This window comes from Protopterus annectens, chromosome 1.part1, assembly GCF_019279795.1.
Source record: "Protopterus annectens isolate FY-2018-M chromosome 1.part1, PAN1.0, whole genome shotgun sequence".
NCBI classification, from domain to species: domain Eukaryota; kingdom Metazoa; phylum Chordata; order Ceratodontiformes; family Protopteridae; genus Protopterus; species Protopterus annectens.
Window position 1 is genome coordinate 1,474,908,067 of NC_056726.1, and position 21,050 is coordinate 1,474,929,116.

The 21,050-nt window shown below is 39.0% G+C and overlaps 1 protein-coding gene across 5 annotated transcripts in view; it reads left to right on the forward strand.

The window, feature by feature from the left end:
• LOC122810968 (myotubularin-related protein 9-like) overlaps positions 1-21,050 on the forward strand; it is a 557,891-nt gene that overhangs the window by 470,129 nt on the left and 66,712 nt on the right. For all 5 annotated transcript variants that reach the window (XM_044082497.1, XM_044082502.1, XM_044082503.1 and 2 more), the window contains one exon: positions 5,675-5,826. In XM_044082497.1, the coding sequence (XP_043938432.1) occupies positions 5,675-5,826 (152 nt within the window). The remainder of the gene's footprint in view (positions 1-5,674; positions 5,827-21,050) is intronic.

Consider the following 21,050-nt stretch of genomic DNA (forward strand, 5'->3'; position numbering starts at 1 on the left):
GGTCTGTGAGGGGAGCAGCTATGGTACTATAACTGGGAACAAACTTTCTGTAGTAACCTGCTGTCCCCAAGAATGTCCTCACCTGCTTTTTTGTAACAGATGCAGGTCATGCCTGAATGGCTTCCACTTTGGCAGGTTCTGGCCTTATCTTGCCACTCCCCACCCTATTTCCTAGGTAGGAGACCTCTGCCATACCCACCTGACATTTGCTCAGCTTAATGGTCAACCCTGCCCTCTGTAGTCTGCCCAGCACTTCCCTAACATGCTGAAGGTGCTCTGGCCAGGAATGGCTGTAGATAGCAATCTCATCCATGTAAGCAAGGGTAAACCCTCCTGCTCCTGCTAAGATATGATCTACCAGCATCTGGAAAGTCACTGGAGCAGTCTTCATCCCAAAGGGCATCTTTGTGAACTCATACAAGCCAAAAGGAGTCACAAAGGCTGACTTCTCTCTAGTACTGAGAGTCAAGGGAACCTGCCAGTAACCCTTGGTAAGATCAGTGGTTGTAAGATACGTAGCCCCACCCAGCTTCTCTAGGGCCTCATCTGTCCTAGGCATGGAGTAAGCATCCGACTCTGTGTGACTATTTAATTTCCTTTAATCCACAAAGAACCTGGTGCTGCCATCCTTCTTTGGCACAAACACCACTAGTGAGGCCCAGGAACTGTTGGACTTTTGAATCACCCCTAGTTCCAACATCTCCTGTACCTCTTCCCTCAGAGTCTGTTTGACTCTCTCAGGCACCCTATAAGGGGCCTGCCTGATAGGCCTTTGGGGTCTTGTATCCACTTGGTGCTGCACCAGGTGGGTGCTCCCTGATTTCCCTGTGAACATGCCCCCAAACTCCTGCAACACTGCTCGGATTTCTTGAACCTGGGTAGGAGATAGCTGCTGGGACATTGCTACCCCTTGCACCGAGGTGTCAGCCCGAGCCTCACTGAGGAGATCAATCACAAGATCTCTCTCGGAATCCTCCTGCAATCCACTGCAAATGCTCAGCACAAGGACTTCCCTATCATGGTAAGGTTTCATCATGTTAACATGGTACAGTTTGTGCCCCTACCTTCTGCCTAGCAGTTCCACCATGTAGTTAACATCACTTAACTTTCTTACGACCTTGTAGGGTCCCTCCCAAGCTGCTTGTAATTTGTTGTGTCTGACAGGAATGAGAACCATCACCTGCTGCCCTATAACATAATCTCTAGTTCGAGCATTCCTGTCATACCACACCTTTTTCTGTTGTTGGGCTTCTGCCAGGTTCTCCTGGGCCAGGCCCATGAGTTCCCTGAGCCTTGTCCTGAGGTTTAGAACATATGCCACAACAGACTCCTTGTGAGACTCACACTCACCTTCCCATTCATATCAAATTAAATCTAGAGGTCCTCTCACCCTATGCCCATACAGCAACTCAAAGGGAGAAAAACCTGTGGATTCCTGGGGAACCTCTCTGTAAGCAAACAACAGATGGGGCAAATATTTGTCCCACTCTCTCTTAAACTGATCTGCAAATGCCCATAGCATGGACTTGATTGTAGAGTTTAACCTCTCCACAAGACCATTAGTCTGGGGATGGTAGGGGATGGTCATGTGCTTCACCCCACAGGACTTCCACAGACAAGCCAGCAGGTCTGACATACAATTGGCACCTCTGTCAGACAGTATTTCCTTTGGGAAACCTAACCTGCTGAAAATCTCTAGCAAAGCATTTTCCAACTTCTCGACCTCAATGGAGGACAAAGTCACTGCCTCAGGGTATTGTGTAGCATGATCTACAATCACTAGGATATGCCTTTTTCCTGTGGAACTTGGGTTACTCAGAGGACCCACAATATCCATAGCTACCCTCTGAAATGGCTCCTCAATCACAGGTAAAGGCATCGAAGGAGCTCTCACCTTGTCTCCTGCCTTGCCTCCCTTTTGGCACTGCTCACAGGTCCTGCAGTACCCTGTTACATCTCTGGAAATTCCAGGCCAATAGAAGTTTTGCATAGTACACCTCTTTGTATGTTTTATACCCATATGACCTGCAAAGGGAATATCATGGACTATGGCTAGAAGTGCCAGATTGTAAGCTCTAGGAACTACCAACTGCTGTACTCTCTCACCTTCTAGCCCTCCCTCAGGGGTCCACTCTCTGTACAGTAACCCTTTGTTCCAGTATACAGATTCCCCCTTCCCTTGAGAATCAGGTGCCTCCCTAGCTACCTGCCTCAGGCCTTGCAATGTAGGGTCTGAGAGCTGAGCCTGTCTCAAATCTCTCCTTGTAAACCTTCCCAGCTCCCCTTCCACAGGAAGTCTGGAATCCTCTGACAGCGGTGCCTCACTGTCAGCCTGGGTACTACTACTCACATCTATCTTTGCAGTTATCCTGTCCAAGCAGCTGTGGCTCACATTCAGTCTCACAGCTACAGCATAGTGCACTTCCTGAAGTAACCACCTCAACAGTCCTGGCTGCAAGTATGCAGTCTGTCTGGGTCTCCCCCAGGCTACCAAACCCACATGCTTGTCTCCTGGCCTCACTGCATGTAACTGCATAAGTACACAGTACTGCCTCATCCAAATCCTTCCCTCTCAGGACATCTGCAGGATGGTAGTTCCATACCCCTGTTGTCACATGACAACCCACTTTTGGCATTTTGTCTTTCCCACTTACTAGCTCCCTCACCTTTTGTTCCCCACCTTGTCTCCGTGGACATCTGTATGCCACATGGCCCCACTGGTTGCACTCAAAACAGTTAACCCTAGGTCCTGGACGTGTACCTGGACTAGTGGCTTCCCCTGCTACTGGCGGATTCTGTTGGGGCAGTCTATGTTGCCCACCGTGGGTTCCTTTAGTCCCATGAGCAGCACTGGGGGTCTGTTTCCTGTGCAGGGCTGCCCTGCTTGCTAGGTATAGGTCTCCCTCCTTCCCCAACTCATCTAAAGTAGCACATTGTCTATCAGCTAACCAGAGCCTCATGTCCTCAGGCAAAGTGCTAAGGGCTTGTTCCCTTACCAAAAGGTCTGCCAGCCCCTCAAATGTGGCAACCTGACATCCACTCACCCAACTATGAAAATAAGTCCTCAGTTTAGCAACATATTCACATACATTTTCATCTGCCTTGAGTCTATGCTCACGAAACTTTTTCCTGTACATTTCAGGTGTTAGCTTAAAACATTCTAATAAATGTCTTTTTATAGCAGTATAATCAAAACAGTCAGTGTCATGCATTTTTGCTAAAGAAGTTATAGCTTTACCATGGAGTAAGGGGGTCAGGAACCGTACCCAGAGCCTTTGGTCAACTTCATACTGTTTACATACCCACTCAAATATATGAATGAAGCTATCAAAATTATCCCCCTCTTTAAACTGTGGAAGAAATTTACTGACGTTTTCTGCTTCTTTGGTCTGGTTACTCCTTTCCCCATTACCTCCATGACTCTGGAGAAGAGTCAGCATTTTCCTCTCATGCCTCCTCTGCTGTTCATGTTCTTCAGCTTCTAGGCTCCTCATTCTCTCAGCTGCTTTTAGTTCCATACACCTGGCCTCCAACTCAAGTCTCTTTAGCTTCAGCTGGATTTTTAAGCCCACCGCAGAAAGGTTGAGCTGTCCAGTCTCCGAGGATATTGTATCTCCACTATAAGTCTGATTGTCCTCCAGGCTGCTGTTTTCTGATGCAGCTGTAACTAAGACTGCAATCAGGTCTGCTTTAGTCAGCTTTCCATGCACCAGTCCCCTAGCCTGGCACATCTCTGCCAGCTGGCTCCTTGTCAGCTTTCCATACTCTTCTGCTGACATGCTGCCTGCTCACCCTGACTAACACTAAGCTAACAAAAGAAATAAAACAAGTATACACTGCATGGCTGTTTTAGAGTATAAAACACTTTTAGAGATCACTGTACATAAGCTACAGGAATTCGCTCTACCCACACCACTACAAGCCAATTAGTGTGTGAAGTAGATCCCACCACTGCCAAACACTTGTGACAACCATGCCCTGGCCCAGCAATCAAGGAGCCTCAATCCTCACCACTAACACCAGGGAGGTTGTCTCCTAGAAGAGAAAAGGATAACTAATGCACACAGTAAAGTACAATTTCCCTTAAGTGCACACAGAGACCACAGTCAGTCTGGGGCTGGTTGCTCCTTTGCTCACCAGGTCCCCAATAAGACTCCCCACTGGCACAGCTATAGGGTCCAGGTCTCAGCCTAGCTGGGCAAGCTAGAAACTCCAGTACCCTCTCTGTCCAACCAGTGCTTCGTGTCCCTAACAAGTAGCTGACACAACACACACACACACATTTTGAGATACATATTTATGCAACTTCACAGACACTCCTGGGAAAGGCTGACACAGATTCTCCAGCTGTGCTCCTTTACCCAGACCATACGGAAGTAATCCCTGCCACCACCCAGCTAATAATATCAGCTACTAAAAGGCCCTTAAAAGGGTGTCCAATTACTACTGTGCAATATTATAATCCAATGGTAGTATGACTAACAGTCAAGGCTTACTTTAGAGTGGCCTATTACAATAACCTTTATAAATATGCAATGTACTCTAAAGCTTATCTCTACACAAACCAGCCACAGGTAGAAGGTTTTAAAAATATTTCATAATATATAATTAAAACACAAGACATAACTACTACACCACAGAGATATCTAAAAGTTTAGAAATCACACAGAAACGTAAAATAATACAGTAGGACAGGTCAGATTTCAAAGAAAAAAATACCTAATTAATCATTAATAGCTTTAACTATTTCTATAAGAAATCACAGTGTTAAAACTTACATGTGAGCATAATATGCTGATATGTTGGATATAAAGATCAAAATGCTTTTAGTCTCTTGTGAGAAATAGTATTTAAACATTACTAACAAACATGTCTCTAAGGTCCTCCCAAATTACATCATTTTTGACACTTAGGTTTTCCCAGTATTCATATTGCATCATCTTAACACCTGGTCTGAGTTCTCAGGCCACAAACTGCATTATTTAGCAATCTAACACCTGCTCAAAAACCTACAACAATACAAGGCATTTCACATATACACTCTAGCATAAACTAGAGCAATAAAGCACCTTCCACATGTAAATTCTGGTCATAAACTTTAGCCTTAAAACAATGAGCATGAAACCTTCATCCAGATGTACTGGAGCCGAATTCTAAGATGAAAGGTCACAACATGCTTCACTGGGCCAGTAGAGTGCAATGTTGTCACATATTTTGCAGTTCCACATTTTACAATATTCTTTTACACTCAAGAAAACATGCCTGTATTTTTACTTTTATTTACAAATTCCAGAATTATATATCAAATTCTATTTGACTAGGCTGGCAGCCTTCGCCCATCTCTCCCTAATCGTCACATTGCTATTACATGAAGACGTGATGAAATGGAAAAGACATCTTTGCCTTAAATGAACTATTTACTAAAAGCAGCCCCAAGACAAAAATCAGTATTTCAGTCAGGCGTTTTGTTTACATCCATGTTTATTATCTGAAATTATTATCATTATAAAACTAATAGTGATGTATGTAATATTTTTGAATTTACTTTATTAGTCCAGATATGAGGTAAAACATTAAAAAGGAGAGTGGGAAGTTATCAGTAGATGCATGCAAGATTTACAGTAATCAAAACTAATAAAATATAAAATGGAAACATTGTTTTTATATTTTTCAGGTTCAACAACAATGTGAAAGAAAAGACACATTCTCTTTGGTCTTGGATCAACAGTCAAAGTGAGCACAAGAGATACATTAACCCTTTCTATAGCAGGAATCTATTTACCATATGGCCTTCCATACAACCACAGAGCCTTCAGCTGTGGCAAGGTACATTCTGTTTGTCTTTGTGAAGTGGATGCACAGTAACAGCAAAAATATGTCAATATCGTAGTTAATCAAGTGCTTCTACAGTACGGTACAAAGAGGTGGGCATGCGCATTCAGTTTTCTAATCCATTCCAATGACACTCAGGAAGTAGAAGAGTCAGTTAATGGTTTCCAAAATGTACTTTGGAAATGGGGAGGAAATATTCACTTGACCACCATTTCTCTTCTGCAGAAGAGTGTATAGGGGCTAGAATGTACAGGTAGTGCATTATCTTTGCCAATGGTGTCTGTCTCCATCTTCATCCTCCACTGTTACTAAATTTTATTTCTTAAAATGACTCTTCTCATAAAAGAAACATGAGTGTCTCTTAACTAGAAAATAAATGATAATCTTCCTATCAGACAGGCTAATCAGGCTGGTAGGGCCCAGTAAAGACTGCTATCCGTTTTCTTCCTCACTTTTTGATTTGTACAAAGATTTAATAAGGTTCCATAAAGTTTATCATGCTATAAAATAAATGTAAATGTATTCTTAACTTTCTGTCTCTTGTTTGATTATTTACATGAACCAGTTTTTTTATATCTAACAACTCACTTTGAAAGCATTACATTTCTCCACATCATATCAGTTCTTTGCTCCATTTGTTTCTGCCTTTTCCCTTATCTCACTCCTTGCATTTTTTGTATATGCATTTTCAAAATGTATCCAGACTTTGTAGTTAGACTATATTACTTTTTGGAGAGGACCAGTTGCCATAATAGTTAAGGTATTTACCTCCCATGCACAAAGCACAGGGTTCAGTTCTGATCTCAAGCCAATGTTTATATGGAGTTTGCATGTTCTTCCTGAGTCTCTATGGGGTCCCCTCCACCCCCCCCCCAAAAAAAAACATACTGAGTGCTTCCACCTCAAACTCACCCAAGAATGGAGCTGTGGGCAGCATCACATACTCTAGATGGTACCCACTTCAGGGAAGAGTTGTATAGACCAACCACTTTAGGCATCAACTATGGCATGCAGTATCTTAAAGATGGGAAAACACGGATTACAGACATCATGCCACTCTGTGGTGTAACGTTGGCTCTAGGCAATGTGATTGTGTTGACTGATGTTGCTAAATGGTCATGGGTATTTGTCAGTGATAAGTGGGTTGAGGAGCCAACCTAGTCCTACCTACACCAGGGACCCAGTCTAACAGTAGAAGGGGGTATATGTGCCTCTATTGGACAGTTTGTACCTAACAGTAAGAGGGTGTATATGTGCCCCTACTGGACAGTTTATGTCAGCTATAAAGTTCAGCAGCCCTGGGTCAATAAGCTACTGGCTGCCAGTGTCCATTTGCCCAGCTTAGGTTACCTCAGACAGCTCTTTTGAGAGAAAGATGACTTTAAAACCAATCAACCTTCCAAACATGAACTAAGGATTGCTTCACTTAATATAGGTTCACTGACAGGACTCATACTGGAAATAGATGACATGATGTTAAGTAGAAGGCTAGACATGCTCTGTATCCAGGATACAAAATGGAAGGTCAGTGCAGCAGAACCAATTGGTTGGGATCCAGAGTCTACTACTCAGGAGGAGGACAGGCTAGAAATGTTGTGGGTATTAAGAGCTTCAGAAAGCAGCGAGGGTTGTCATCAGAACTAGAGACAGAATCATAGCAATCAGACCCCAGTGTAATGATGTGATCAGAACTAGAGAGAGAATCATAGCAATCAGACCCCAGTGTAATGATGTGATCAGAACTAGAGACAGAATCATAGCAATCAGTCCCCAGTGTAATGATGTAATCAGAACTAGAGAGAATCATAGCAATCAGACCCCAGTGTAATGATGTCATCAGAACTAGAGACAGAATCATAGCACTCAGACCCCAGTGTAATTATGTCATCAGAACTAGAGACAGAATAATAGCAATCAGACCCCAGTGTAATGATGTAATCAGAACTAGACAGAATCATAGCAATCAGACCCCAGTGTAATGATGTAATCAGAACTAGAGACAGAATCATAGCCATCAGACCCCAGTGTAATGATGTAATCAGAACTAGAGACAGAATCATAGCTATCAGACCCCTGTGTAATGATGTAATCAGAACTAGAGACAGAATCATAGCAATCAGACCCCAGTGCAATGATGTCATCAGAACTAGAGACAGAATCATAGCAATCAGACCCCAGTGTAAAGATAAGGCACTCTTTATAATCTAAGCCTGTGCACTGTAGCAGGGTTGTAATTGTGAAGAAAAGAATGCACTGAAACAACAGTTGCAGTATCTACTAGATAATCCAGGACAACATGAATTGTTGTTGTTGATGGGTGACCTGAATACACATATCGAGATAGACAGAATAGGATATGAGGACTGCCTGGGTTCACAAGGGTGGAACAACTGGAATAAAGAAGGAGATGCTATTATAGACTGCTTTCTGACAAATAGCTTGATGGTGGCAAACACATAGTTCAGGAAGAGAGACAGTAGCAACATGAAATTCAGGTAGACGTCCTCCTAGTAAGGAAAGGGCGCTCAGCAATTGTAAAGTCATACCCAGTGAAACAGTCAACCCACAGCATAACCTCTGGTTGCCACAATCAGCTGAAAGCAGTGGTCAGAGAAAGATCTAAAGTCAACAGAGACTAGGCCAAGAAGTTGACCTGACAGAAATCACAAGAGTTCAAGAAATTACACAGTGTCTATCACATCATGAGGAACAGCAAATAGGTGGGGCTGAAGAAGAATGGCAGTGCCTCAAAACAGCCTGTGTGAGGACAATAGGACAGGTATGCAGCTGAGCCAGGTATGGAAATAAGGTACAGAAGGAAAGCTGGTGGTGAAATGCAGAAGTCCAGGAAGTCATCAAAGGAAAGAAGGAGTGCAGGAATAAATGGGAGATAGAAAAGACGGACCAGGCTAAGAAAGAATACTGGTTGGCTAACAAAGAAGCTAAAATATAAGTTACAGTAGAAAAGAACAAGGTATAAAAGGCACTCTACCATCTTCTGGAAAGTGACTTGGTAGATAGCACAAAGAAACTATATTGGGTTGTACAACAAATACAGAAAGATAAAAATGATAGTCAAAACACCCTTCCTTCTTAAGGGATGCCAGCAACAACCTGCTCACCAGCCCATAGGACATCAAAGGCAGATGTAAAGAGTATTTTCAGCAGCTCCTGAATGAAGAAAACACCACAGAACCTGTACTGCTCTAGACAAAGCTTATCATGAAATAAGAGGAGGAGCTATACCTCTCAGCTGTACAGATTTGTGCAGAATGTCCAGATTTTTTACTCATATTTTTGGTCTGTTCTTCATAAAACTAAGTTTTATGAATATAAAGGCTCATGTGAGGTCACATCAGATACAATCAAAATATTGGCTAAGATAGACGACAAATGCCTATGACTATGAATGTTCTTTGTAATTATTTTTGTAATTTCAGAGTGCCTATGACTTTGCATGCTCATTAATATTCCCTATGTAACTGCCTTATTATTTGTAATTCTGAGTGCCTATGACTTTGCATGTTCATTGAAATAATTTTTGTATTTCACAGTTCCTAAAACTTTGCAATTACCTTGTAATCAAAATATTTGAACTGTAATAATTCCTTGTTTTGGAGCTTTTCTCCCCGGGCCTCCACTGAAAACGGGCTACCAACGCCCAGTGGACCTCCCCAGTAATCAAACTGAAATAAATAAATAAATAAATAAACTGGTTTTCTGGCAAATTAGTGACAAATCATTTAAGACAGAATTAAAAAATAATAACAGACGTCAGAGTTTCAGACATCATGCCATTCAGAAAATTCAATGTAATGTAAAACTTGTTATTCTATCAACTTGCTAAGTTTGTAAGAGCAATGTTTAAAAAATGTCCCTATTTTTGGGCCTTTGTCCCTGTTTTATTTATGGCTTTGTCCAGATTTCTTGCTCTAAGAGATTGAGAGGTATGGCGAAGGAGCCCACCCTAGAAGTTGTAAGAAAAGCACAAAGGAATATGAAGTCAGGGAAAGCAGCAGGCTCAGATGAGGTCACATCAGATATGATCAAAATATTGGCTAAGATAGACGACAAATGGCTCCTGAAGGTCTTCATAGCAGCATGCAGAGAAAGGTGTATCCAAGATAACTAGACAATAAGCATTCCTGAGCCAGCATACAAAAAAGGGGGACATTCATAGCTGTGCACTATATATAGGTATCAAACTCCTGTTACACTGCATGAATGGTCTGGAGAGGGTACGTGGTAAATGAATATGCAGAGCAGTAGAAATTAAGATGGGAGATGAGTACTTTGGATTCAGATCAAAATGCAGCACAACTGACCTGATGTTTGTAGTGACACAGATAATTGAGAAGAAGCTAGAAATGAGGAAACAAGGAAAGAGTTCAAGTGGGCCTTCCTAGAGTTGGAGAAAGCGTATGACAACATCCCAAGAAAGCTGATTTGGGCAGTTCTGTCGTGGTTTGAATTGCAGGCTGTATACAAGGACCCAGTGACTCAAGTACAAACAAGACGGGCACCCAGTGGGAGTGGGTGTGCATCAGGGTTCAGCTCTTAGCCTACCGTTGTCCATACTGGTGATGGACATACAGTGGCTGTACACAGACGATGTGAGATTACCAACAGACTCTGAGCAACATCTGCAGCAAAGTATAGGAGAAAGGAATGCAAAACTGAATGTGCATGAGATGAATCGAGTACAGAGAATACCATTGTAATGGCAGCAAATGGGGAAATCAGAAGAAGATGGATACTGAAATAGAAAAGAGACTAGTAAAGAACAGTATGAAGAAGATGGATACTGAAATAGAAAGGAGACTAGTAAAGAACAGTATGAAGAAGATGGATACTGAAATAGAAAGGAGACTAGTAAAGAACAGTATGAAGAAGATGGATACTGAAATAGAAAGGAGACTAGTAAAGAACAGTATGAAGAAGATGGATACTGAAATAGAAAGGAGACTAGTAAAGAACAGTATGAAGAAGATGGATACTGAAATAGAAAGGAGACTAGTAAAGAACAGTATGAAGAAGATGGATAGTGAAATAGAAAGGAGACTAGTAAAGAACAGTATGAAAAAGATGGATACTGAAATAGAAAGGAGACTAGTAAAGAACAGTATGAAGAAATGAGATATTGAAATAGAAAGGAGACTAGTAAAGGACAGTATGAAGAAGATGGATACTGAAATAGAAAGGAGACTAGTAAAGAACAGTATGAAGAAGATGGATAGTGAAATAGAAAGGAGACTAGTAAAGAACAGTATGAAGAAGATGGATAGTGAAATAGAAAGGAGGCTAGTAAAGAACAGTATGAAGAAATGAGATATTGAAATAGAAAGGAGACTAGTAAAGGACAGTATGAAGAAGATGGATACTGAAATAGAAAGGAGACTAGTAAAGAACAGTATGAAGAAGATGGATAGTGAAATAGAAAGGAGGCTAGTAAAGGACAGTATGAAGAAGATGGATACTGAAATAGAAAGGAGACTAGTAAAGAACAGTATGAAGAAGATGGATAGTGAAATAGAAAGGAGACTAGTAAACAACAGTATGAAGAAGATGGATAGTGAAATAGAAAGGAGGCTAGTAAAGAACAGTATGAAGAAGATGGATACTGAAATAGAAAGGAGACTAGTAAAGGACAGTATGAAGAAGATGGATACTGAAATAGAAAGGAGACTAGTAAAGAACAGTATGAAGAAGATGGATACTGAAATAGAAAGGAGACTAGTAAAGAACAGTATGAAGAAGATGGATACTGAAATAGAAAGGAGACTAGTAAAGAACAGTATGAAGAAGATGGATACTGAAATAGAAAGGAGACTAGTAAAGAACAGTATGAAGAAGATGGATACTGAAATAGAAAGGAGACTAGTAAAGAACAGTATGAAGAAGATGGATACTGAAATAGAAAGGAGACTAGTAAAGAACAGTATGAAGAAGATGGATACTGAAATAGAAAGGAGACTAGTAAAGAACAGTATGAAGAAGATGGATACTGAAACAGAAAGGAGACTAGTAAAGAACAGTATGAAGAAGATGGATAGTGAAATAGAAAGGAGACTAGTAAAGAACAGTATGAAGAAGATGGATACTGAAATAGAAAGGAGACTAGTAAAGAACAGTATGAAGAAATGAGATATTGAAATAGAAAGGAGACTAGTAAAGGACAGTATGAAGAAGATGGATACTGAAATAGAAAGGAGACTAGTAAAGAACAGTATGAAGAAGATGGATAGTGAAATAGAAAGGAGACTAGTAAAGAACAGAATGAAGAAGATGGATAGTGAAATAGAAAGGAGGCTAGTAAAGAACAGTATGAAGAAGATGGATAGTGAAATAGAAAGGAGGCTAGTAAAGAACAGTATGAAGAAGATGGATACTGAAATAGAAAGGAGACTAGTAAAGGACAGTATGAAGAAGATGGATACTGAAATAGAAAGGAGACTAGTAAAGAACAGTATGAAGAAGATGGATACTGAAATAGAAAGGAGACTAGTAAAGAACAGTATGAAGAAGATGGATAGTGAAATAGAAAGGAGGCTAGTAAAGAACAGTATGAAGAAGATGGATACTGAAATAGAAAGGAGGCTAGTAAAGAACAGTATGAAGAAATGGGATATTGAAATAGAAAGGAGGCTAGTAAAGAACAGTATGAAGAAGATGGATACTGAAATAGAAAGGAGACTAGTAAAGAACAGTATGAAGAAGATGGATACTGAAATAGAAAGGAGACTAGTAAAGAACAGTATGAAGAAGATGGATACTGAAATAGAAAGGAGACTAGTAAAGAACAGTATGAAGAAGATGGATACTGAAATAGAAAGGAGACTATTAAAGAACAGTATGAAGAAGATGGATAGTGAAATAGAAAGGAGACTAGTAAAGAACAGTATGAAGAAGATGGATACTGAAATAGAAAGGAGACTAGTAAAGAACAGTATGAAGAAATGAGATATTGAAATAGAAAGGAGACTAGTAAAGGACAGTATGAAGAAGATGGATACTGAAATAGAAAGGAGACTAGTAAAGAACAGTATGAAGAAGATGGATAGTGAAATAGAAAGGAGACTAGTAAAGAACAGTATGAAGAAGATGGATAGTGAAATAGAAAGGAGGCTAGTAAAGAACAGTATGAAGAAATGAGATATTGAAATAGAAAGTAGACTAGTAAAGGACAGTATGAAGAAGATGGATACTGAAATAGAAAGGAGACTAGTAAAGAACAGTATGAAGAAGATGGATAGTGAAATAGAAAGGATGCTAGTAAAGGACAGTATGAAGAAGATGGATACTGAAATAGAAAGGAGACTAGTAAAGAACAGTATGAAGAAGATGGATAGTGAAATAGAAAGGAGACTAGTAAACAACAGTATGAAGAAGATGGATAGTGAAATAGAAAGGAGGCTAGTAAAGAACAGTATGAAGAAGATGGATACTGAAATAGAAAGGAGACTAGTAAAGGACAGTATGAAGAAGATGGATACTGAAATAGAAAGGAGACTAGTAAAGAACAGTATGAAGAAGATGGATACTGAAATAGAAAGGAGACTAGTAAAGAACAGTATGAAGAAGATGGATACTGAAATAGAAAGGAGACTAGTAAAGAACAGTATGAAGAAGATGGATACTGAAATAGAAAGGAGACTAGTAAAGAACAGTATGAAGAAGATGGATACTGAAATAGAAAGGAGACTAGTAAAGAACAGTATGAAGAAGATGGATACTGAAATAGAAAGGAGACTAGTAAAGAACAGTATGAAGAAGATGGATACTGAAATAGAAAGGAGACTAGTAAAGAACAGTATGAAGAAGATGGATACTGAAATAGAAAGGAGACTAGTAAAGAACAGTATGAAGAAGATGGATAGTGAAATAGAAAGGAGACTAGTAAAGAACAGTATGAAGAAGATGGATACTGAAATAGAAAGGAGACTAGTAAAGAACAGTATGAAGAAATGAGATATTGAAATAGAAAGGAGACTAGTAAAGGACAGTATGAAGAAGATGGATACTGAAATAGAAAGGAGACTAGTAAAGAACAGTATGAAGAAGATGGATAGTGAAATAGAAAGGAGACTAGTAAAGAATAGAATGAAGAAGATGGATAGTGAAATAGAAAGGAGGCTAGTAAAGAACAGTATGAAGAAGATGGATAGTGAAATAGAAAGGAGGCTAGTAAAGAACAGTATGAAGAAGATGGATACTGAAATAGAAAGGAGACTAGTAAAGGACAGTATGAAGAAGATGGATACTGAAATAGAAAGGAGACTAGTAAAGAACAGTATGAAGAAGATGGATACTGAAATAGAAAGGAGACTAGTAAAGAACAGTATGAAGAAGATGGATAGTGAAATAGAAAGGAGGCTAGTAAAGAACAGTATGAAGAAGATGGATACTGAAATAGAAAGGAGGCTAGTAAAGAACAGTATGAAGAAATGAGATATTGAAATAGAAAGGAGGCTAGTAAAGAACAGTATGAAGAAGATGGATACTGAAATAGAAAGGAGACTAGTAAAGAACAGTATGAAGAAGATGGATACTGAAATAGAAAGGAGACTAGTAAAGAACAGTATGAAGAAGATGGATAGTGAAATAGAAAGGAGGCTAGTAAAGAACAGTATGAAGAAGATGGATACTGAAATAGAAAGGAGGCTAGTAAAGAACAGTATGAAGAAATGAGATATTGAAATAGAAAGGAGACTAGTAAAGAACAGTATGAAGAAGATGGATACTGAAATAGAAAGGAGGCTAGTAAAGAACAGTATGAAGAAGATGGATACTGAAATAGAAAGGAGGCTAGTAAAGAACAGTATGAAGAAGATGGATACTGAAATAGAAAGGAGACTAGTAAAGAACAGTATGAAGAAGATGGATACTGAAATAGAAAGGAGACTAGTAAAGAACAGTATGAAGAAGATGGATACTGAAATAGAAAGGAGACTAGTAAAGGACAGTATGAAGAAGATGGATACTGAAATAGAAAGGAGACTAGTAAAGAACAGTATGAAGAAGATGGATACTGAAATAGAAAGGAGACTAGTAAAGAACAGTATGAAGAAATGAGATATTGAAATAGAAAGGAGACTAGTAAAGAACAGTATGAAGAAGATGGATACTGAAATAGAAAGGAGACTAGTAAAGAACAGTATGAAGAAGATGGATACTGAAATAGAAAGGAGACTAGTAAAGAACAGTGTGAAGAAGATGGATACTGAAATAGAAAGGAGACTAGTAAAGAACAGTATGAAGAAGATGGATACTGAAATAGAAAGGAGACTAGTAAAGAACAGTATGAAGAAGATGGATACTGAAATAGAAAGAAGACTAGTAAAGAACAGTATGAAGAAGATGGATACTGAAATAGAAAGGAGACTAGTAAAGAACAGTATGAAGAAGATGGATACTGAAATAGAAAGGAGACTAGTAAAGAACAGTATGAAGAAGATGGATACTGAAATAGAAAGGAGACTAGTAAAGAACAGTATGAAGAAGATGGATACTGAAATAGAAAGGAGACTAGTAAAGAACAGTATGAAGAAGATGGATACTGAAATAGAAAGGAGACTAGTAAAGAACAGTATGAAGAAGATGGATACTGAAATAGAAAGGAGACTAGTAAAGAACAGTATGAAGAAGATGGATACTGAAATAGAAAGGAGACTAGTAAAGAACAGTATGAAGAAGATGGATACTGAAATAGAAAGGAAACTAGTAAAGGACAGTGTGAAGAAGATGGATAGTGAAATAGAAAGGACAATATTAAAGAACAGTATGAAGAAGTGAGATATTTTCTATGAGAAAACAAATTGAGTGGAATCCATCTCAAATTAAAATGGATTCTAGGCCCATGTGACCTTAAATGTTATTTCTTCTCCTGACATAAGCGCATTCTCATACTTAGCTCAGCTATACAGAAATAGAATTAGTTACTCAATATGGTCAAGGTTATGATAAGAAAACATGAGGATGTACTCTCAGCAGGATCTTTCAGAAACACAGATTGCGATTTCCTGTCCGTCAGCTATAACTACATAAAATTGTTTTATTTATGTGGTATGATTTTATTATAAAAAAATAAGAGCTTTCCCTTAGCTCAGGGAGGCACAGCTTTATTTTACTTGGTCTCCCATGGTCGTGTTCTTCAATAAAGAGATTTCTTGCTTGGATGAAGCCTGAGTTTTCTGTCTTTCCTTAACAATTTGGTGCAGTGAGATCTCAGATTTTTTGAGCCATTTTTTTGTGGTGCTGCACCAGAAATTGCCACTGAGCCAACTATGACAAGCTTTTACTGGGCAAGTTTCTGTTGAGTCAGTAGATCATTTTATTCCTCTCACCACCAGCAGACTTTGTAGTCTCTACAGGTAAGATTTTCTAGCAATCTCTGCAGACAGTAGATACAATTGTATGTAAGCAAGTAAATTGTATGTGAGTGGGTAAATTGCATAAGAGCAGGGAAACTGCATCATTTAAATTAGAAACACAAGTTTCTTTTGATTGTATGAGTCTGGGTTTTAATCACAAAATAACAAGGACAGAGTATCCTTGTCAGAAAAAAATGTCCTTCTCCTGTTAATCAAAAGAAAACTAATTAAGCAGCACAGATGATTCCTTACTAGTATGAGAGGGGGTTTATAACCATAGTGACATATTTACCCACTTTGGTATGTGAGTGGGTATTACAATGGGCACTGGTATTGGTGTATTAAAAGAGTAGTAGTTTGGGACTCCAGCCAGGCATAAGTTTAGGAAAAAATAGTTGAGATAATTGTACTTATTTGACAAAATAGTCTGAGCTCAGTAAAAATGATAGTGCACTTAAATTTCCTGCAGGAGGATCATTTAGTAGGGATGTCTTAGATAAGCTTAAAAAATTACTAACAAAAAGTGAACAGAAGAGAAAACAAGGTACCTGCCTCCATTGGACAGATTTTAAAGACTGGCAGGAAGAAAGTAAAATTAGGAAAATCAATCTACTGTAAAACGTTTAAAAGATAATGCTAGCAAAATAAAAAAAAAAATAAAGTGAAAGGGTCCTAATTAACACCATGATGACCATAGGGATTGTATCCCTTAGAAAAGCTAGAAAGAATTCAGATGTCACATCTGTTTTCATCTGAAAGGTATCCACTGCCATCTGGCCCCCATCCTTATGAAGACTCCCCAGAGTGTGTAATTGGTAGTCAGTATTCCAGTATCACTCCTGCTACAAATTCTCCTAGCGCTTTCAATTGCACAAGGCTCACAGTAAGACGTTGTCCGGTTCGATTCTCAGCTAGAGCATCTTCTGCGTGGAGACATGCGTGAATGGGCGTACCTTTGTTGAAGGTTGTGCGTCAGGGCTGGGAACTCGGCACGTAAAAATCAACTACCAATCATTAGCGGACCGGAGTTCTGCTGTGGCGACCCCTAACCGGGAAAAGCCGAAAGACACAACAAACACACCACGCACTTCACTTATAGAGAATTCCACAATAACCTCACAAGCAGCTGAGAAGTAGCAGGCAAGAGAAAAGCTTAAAAAAATACTCATACGACTTGCACATAAAATGAAATTATACAAAGCCAAGAAAATGTTCTACTAAGACCAAAAGAGCATTAACAATAAACAAATATCTGTACAAACTAATTCAAACAGTAACTTGTGTTTTAACTAAGGATGGAAAAATCATTTGAGAAACACCATCCCTTTCTGCATCATAAAAACTCAGTTATGCAACAAGACAGCATAATATAGCCTTACGGTAAGATATGCCCATGTAAATTCAGCAGCCCTATTCCTCCAAAATTCCACAACCACCATCCTTGAATACTGCCTGGCAATAAGACCACTAAGACAATCATGAACAGAAATCACAGTTATTTCCTTTGCCGCCTGTATATCGACAAGGATATTTTATGTTAAAGTGCAAGACATTCCTTTCCTCATAGATACTAACGCTACATGCTAGCGTCATCTAATACAATAACCCTCCCACTTTCTAAAAGTTGCGTACAGAGAGGGATTCCGATAAATTAGCCAAAAAAATACACCTGTATCTACTCAGGTATAGCTTTTGCAAGGTAAATATGTTTTCATTACAGAAACTTCTGTTTTACTCAACGTGCCCTGTAAATGAAACTGTACAAACCACTATACCCCTGATAGGGTCCCTTCGGACATTCCAAACAAACTACTATCCTCTGATTTGTACTGTCCCAGTCCAAATATAGATAAATACACTTTTTGCTATCTTAGGTATCAAGCAGCCACCTGACAACTTCAATGGCGACTCATTCCTTCATATCACCATCACACAACAGCTGAGGACTTGCTGTGACAGTCAGGTAGGCTATATTAAAGAACCAGGATCTGTAAACATCATTTTAAAACCTCAAATTAGTGCCATATATAGATTATTCAGTATCTCCTCTCAGCAGAAGCAGAGAAGAGAGATGAACATGTAATTCCTGCATCATTTCATCAAGGAATTATAATGCAAACTAAAAGTTCATCTAACACACTCATACTGTCTGTTCAGAAACCAGGGGGAAAAACATATTGGTTTGTTCAAGACCTTAGAGCTGTAAATTCAGTAGCTATTCCTGTTTAACTCAACTATAATTCTTAATTCAATTCCCTCTACATTTTGTGTTATTTACATTTCTGTTTTTCTTTTTCTTTATTCCAATTCACGATGACAATCCTTTATCTGTTTGCTTTTATTTACAAAAGGACAACAAATTGCAGTTGTGAAAGGCATAGTTTCAATATCTAGGCTTATCACATTTCTGCAGAAGCTTATCAAATTCTTCCTTCTCAGTTTTCTGCTATTCAGATAGCACCACACCCCGTAACCTTGAAGCAGCTCTGAGCTTTCCTTAAATTAGCAGGTTATTGTAGACAATGAGTTTATAATTTTGCAAAAGCAGCTTTTAAAGACAGACATTCCAGAACCACTTTATTGGCAAGAAAAACCTGAGAATGTATTAAATCATCTGAAAACTCTTCTTAACCTTCATGCCCATGGCTTACCTATTTATTCACATGGATTTTTCTTGTTCTGTTGCAAGCATAACACAGTAGCATTAGGCTTATTAATGCAGCACATAAAATAATGTTTTAGACCTGTAGCATATTTTTGTATTAACTTAATTCCTATAGCAGCAGGTCTCCCACACTGCTTTAGGGCGGTGACAGCAGCTGTCAGGATACCAGATGTAATATTTTCATTTACACACACAACCTGTAAATCTGTCTTGCAGTTCCACATTCTGTAGACACCTTGTTATTATATAAACACTCAGTACTTGTCAGCATTTTGACTTTATAAAATTAACTTTCACTATTAAATAACCCTTCCCTGAAAAGTATAATGTGTCCACCTTAATCCTGCATCTTTAATTCTAACAAGGGCTGAGAAAATGCTTTACTTTAACCATGTTGTTGCTTCTAGACCTGACCTGATGGATATCGAGAACTTATCCTGTTTGTAGATGAATTCCATATCCGCAAAGAAGATAGCTCACTCATGGCGACATTTTCTCTTAGCACTACAGATCAAATCCTGTTTAGAGGACAATTAAAGGGAAACATGTCCACTCAAGTTGCAAAACTAATATCTATCATTAAACCTTGCAAGCTAGCAAGGATAAAACAGTTAATAATTTCAAAGACCCACGTTATGTTTATGTAGTAATTCATGACTTTGTGATACTATAGAGGGAAAGAGGATGTCTGACATCATCAGGTTCTGTCATAAAAAATGTATTTTTGTAGCTCAATTGTTAGATAAACTTATTACCAAAACAAACAGTCCACAAGGCTGCTGACTCTTAAATTTTAAAAGAAAATCCCCTTATAGATATTGTGACATAGACAGACTGCACATTATAACTCTATCTGGGTTTTCATTTTATAGCCATTTTAAACTGAAACTGTTCCTGTATCATTACAAGATGTATTGTCTTTATAAGAAGATGCTGGAGAGTCCAAAAAAGTAAGGTGGCCATGTGCTCGCTGCTGCCAGTCATAGGTATTATGCCACCATCTGGGTGGAAGGCTAGTAGCATCACATCCAGTTTTACCACAAATGGTTTGGATGCATCATTTTTTCTTTCTCTAAGAAAAAAAAAAGTTTAAAAATGTTTGTTCATGTGCTAAGTTGCCACACTAGCTATTATGCTCCTCACACTTCCGGTTATTCAGCATATGGTAATACATGACAGGTGTGCATTTAATATAATGTTTCACAGGCAGACATTACATAAATCATGAAAACCTTTTCGTTTTCTGTGAGCTGCCTCAATGTCAAACTTTTTATTTGTTAGTAATGATAGATATATTTTATGAGTGGGTTATAGTCTAGCCAAGCAAGGAAAGTGATACTGTTAACTGCAGCCAAAAAGTTAGTTCATCTAAGGGTTGGTGTTTCATGTTGCATCCCATTAGATAGGGGCACCCATTTCACTAATCAGATAGTATAATAACTGTGTAATAAAAAAATGAATATGATTGTTCAATATCATAGCCTTCATTTCTCCCAAGCCACTGCGATAGTAAAATATATGTAAAACAAAATGTTTCTGTATCATAAAAACTTGTTCCTGCTCTGCAGCAGATCCACTCCTAAGTAGCATAAGCTCAGCCTGACTCCCTCCTCCAGATATGATGGATCTATATTAGATCATTTACCTGATAGCATTCACCTCAACCTGGGTGAAAGGGTTCTTTTGCAGTCATCCTCACAACTGCAACACCTGCAGCCATCGGTTTTGTGGTTTAGCAACATGGATTCCTATTTCCCCACATCAGGAAAATCCACACCAATAGGGGAAAGCTACCTGTAGATGCCAGAAACCACCAGAGACCATTAAGGCCAAGAGAAGTTATGCCCATCATTGACATTGACCCTGGAATTTCCAGTCAATCCAGAGCCAAGACCTAACCTGCTACCACTGGATGACAGGATTAAGTGACCTCATCCCACCTGTGATGTCATCACCCATTGATCTAGATTACCTGACTTTAGATACATCACAGGAATCAAGTGACAAAGTGGAACTTGCGGAAATCATGCCATATGCAAAAGGTCAAAATGTGTCTAGAGTCATCAGAGTAATCATTGAGCCAAAATAACTCCCTGCCTACAATTCCTTGAATAGCCACTGCAGTTATTTCCATTTCAACAGTAATGCAACTTTAGAATTAACTCTAAAATTAACATTACAAT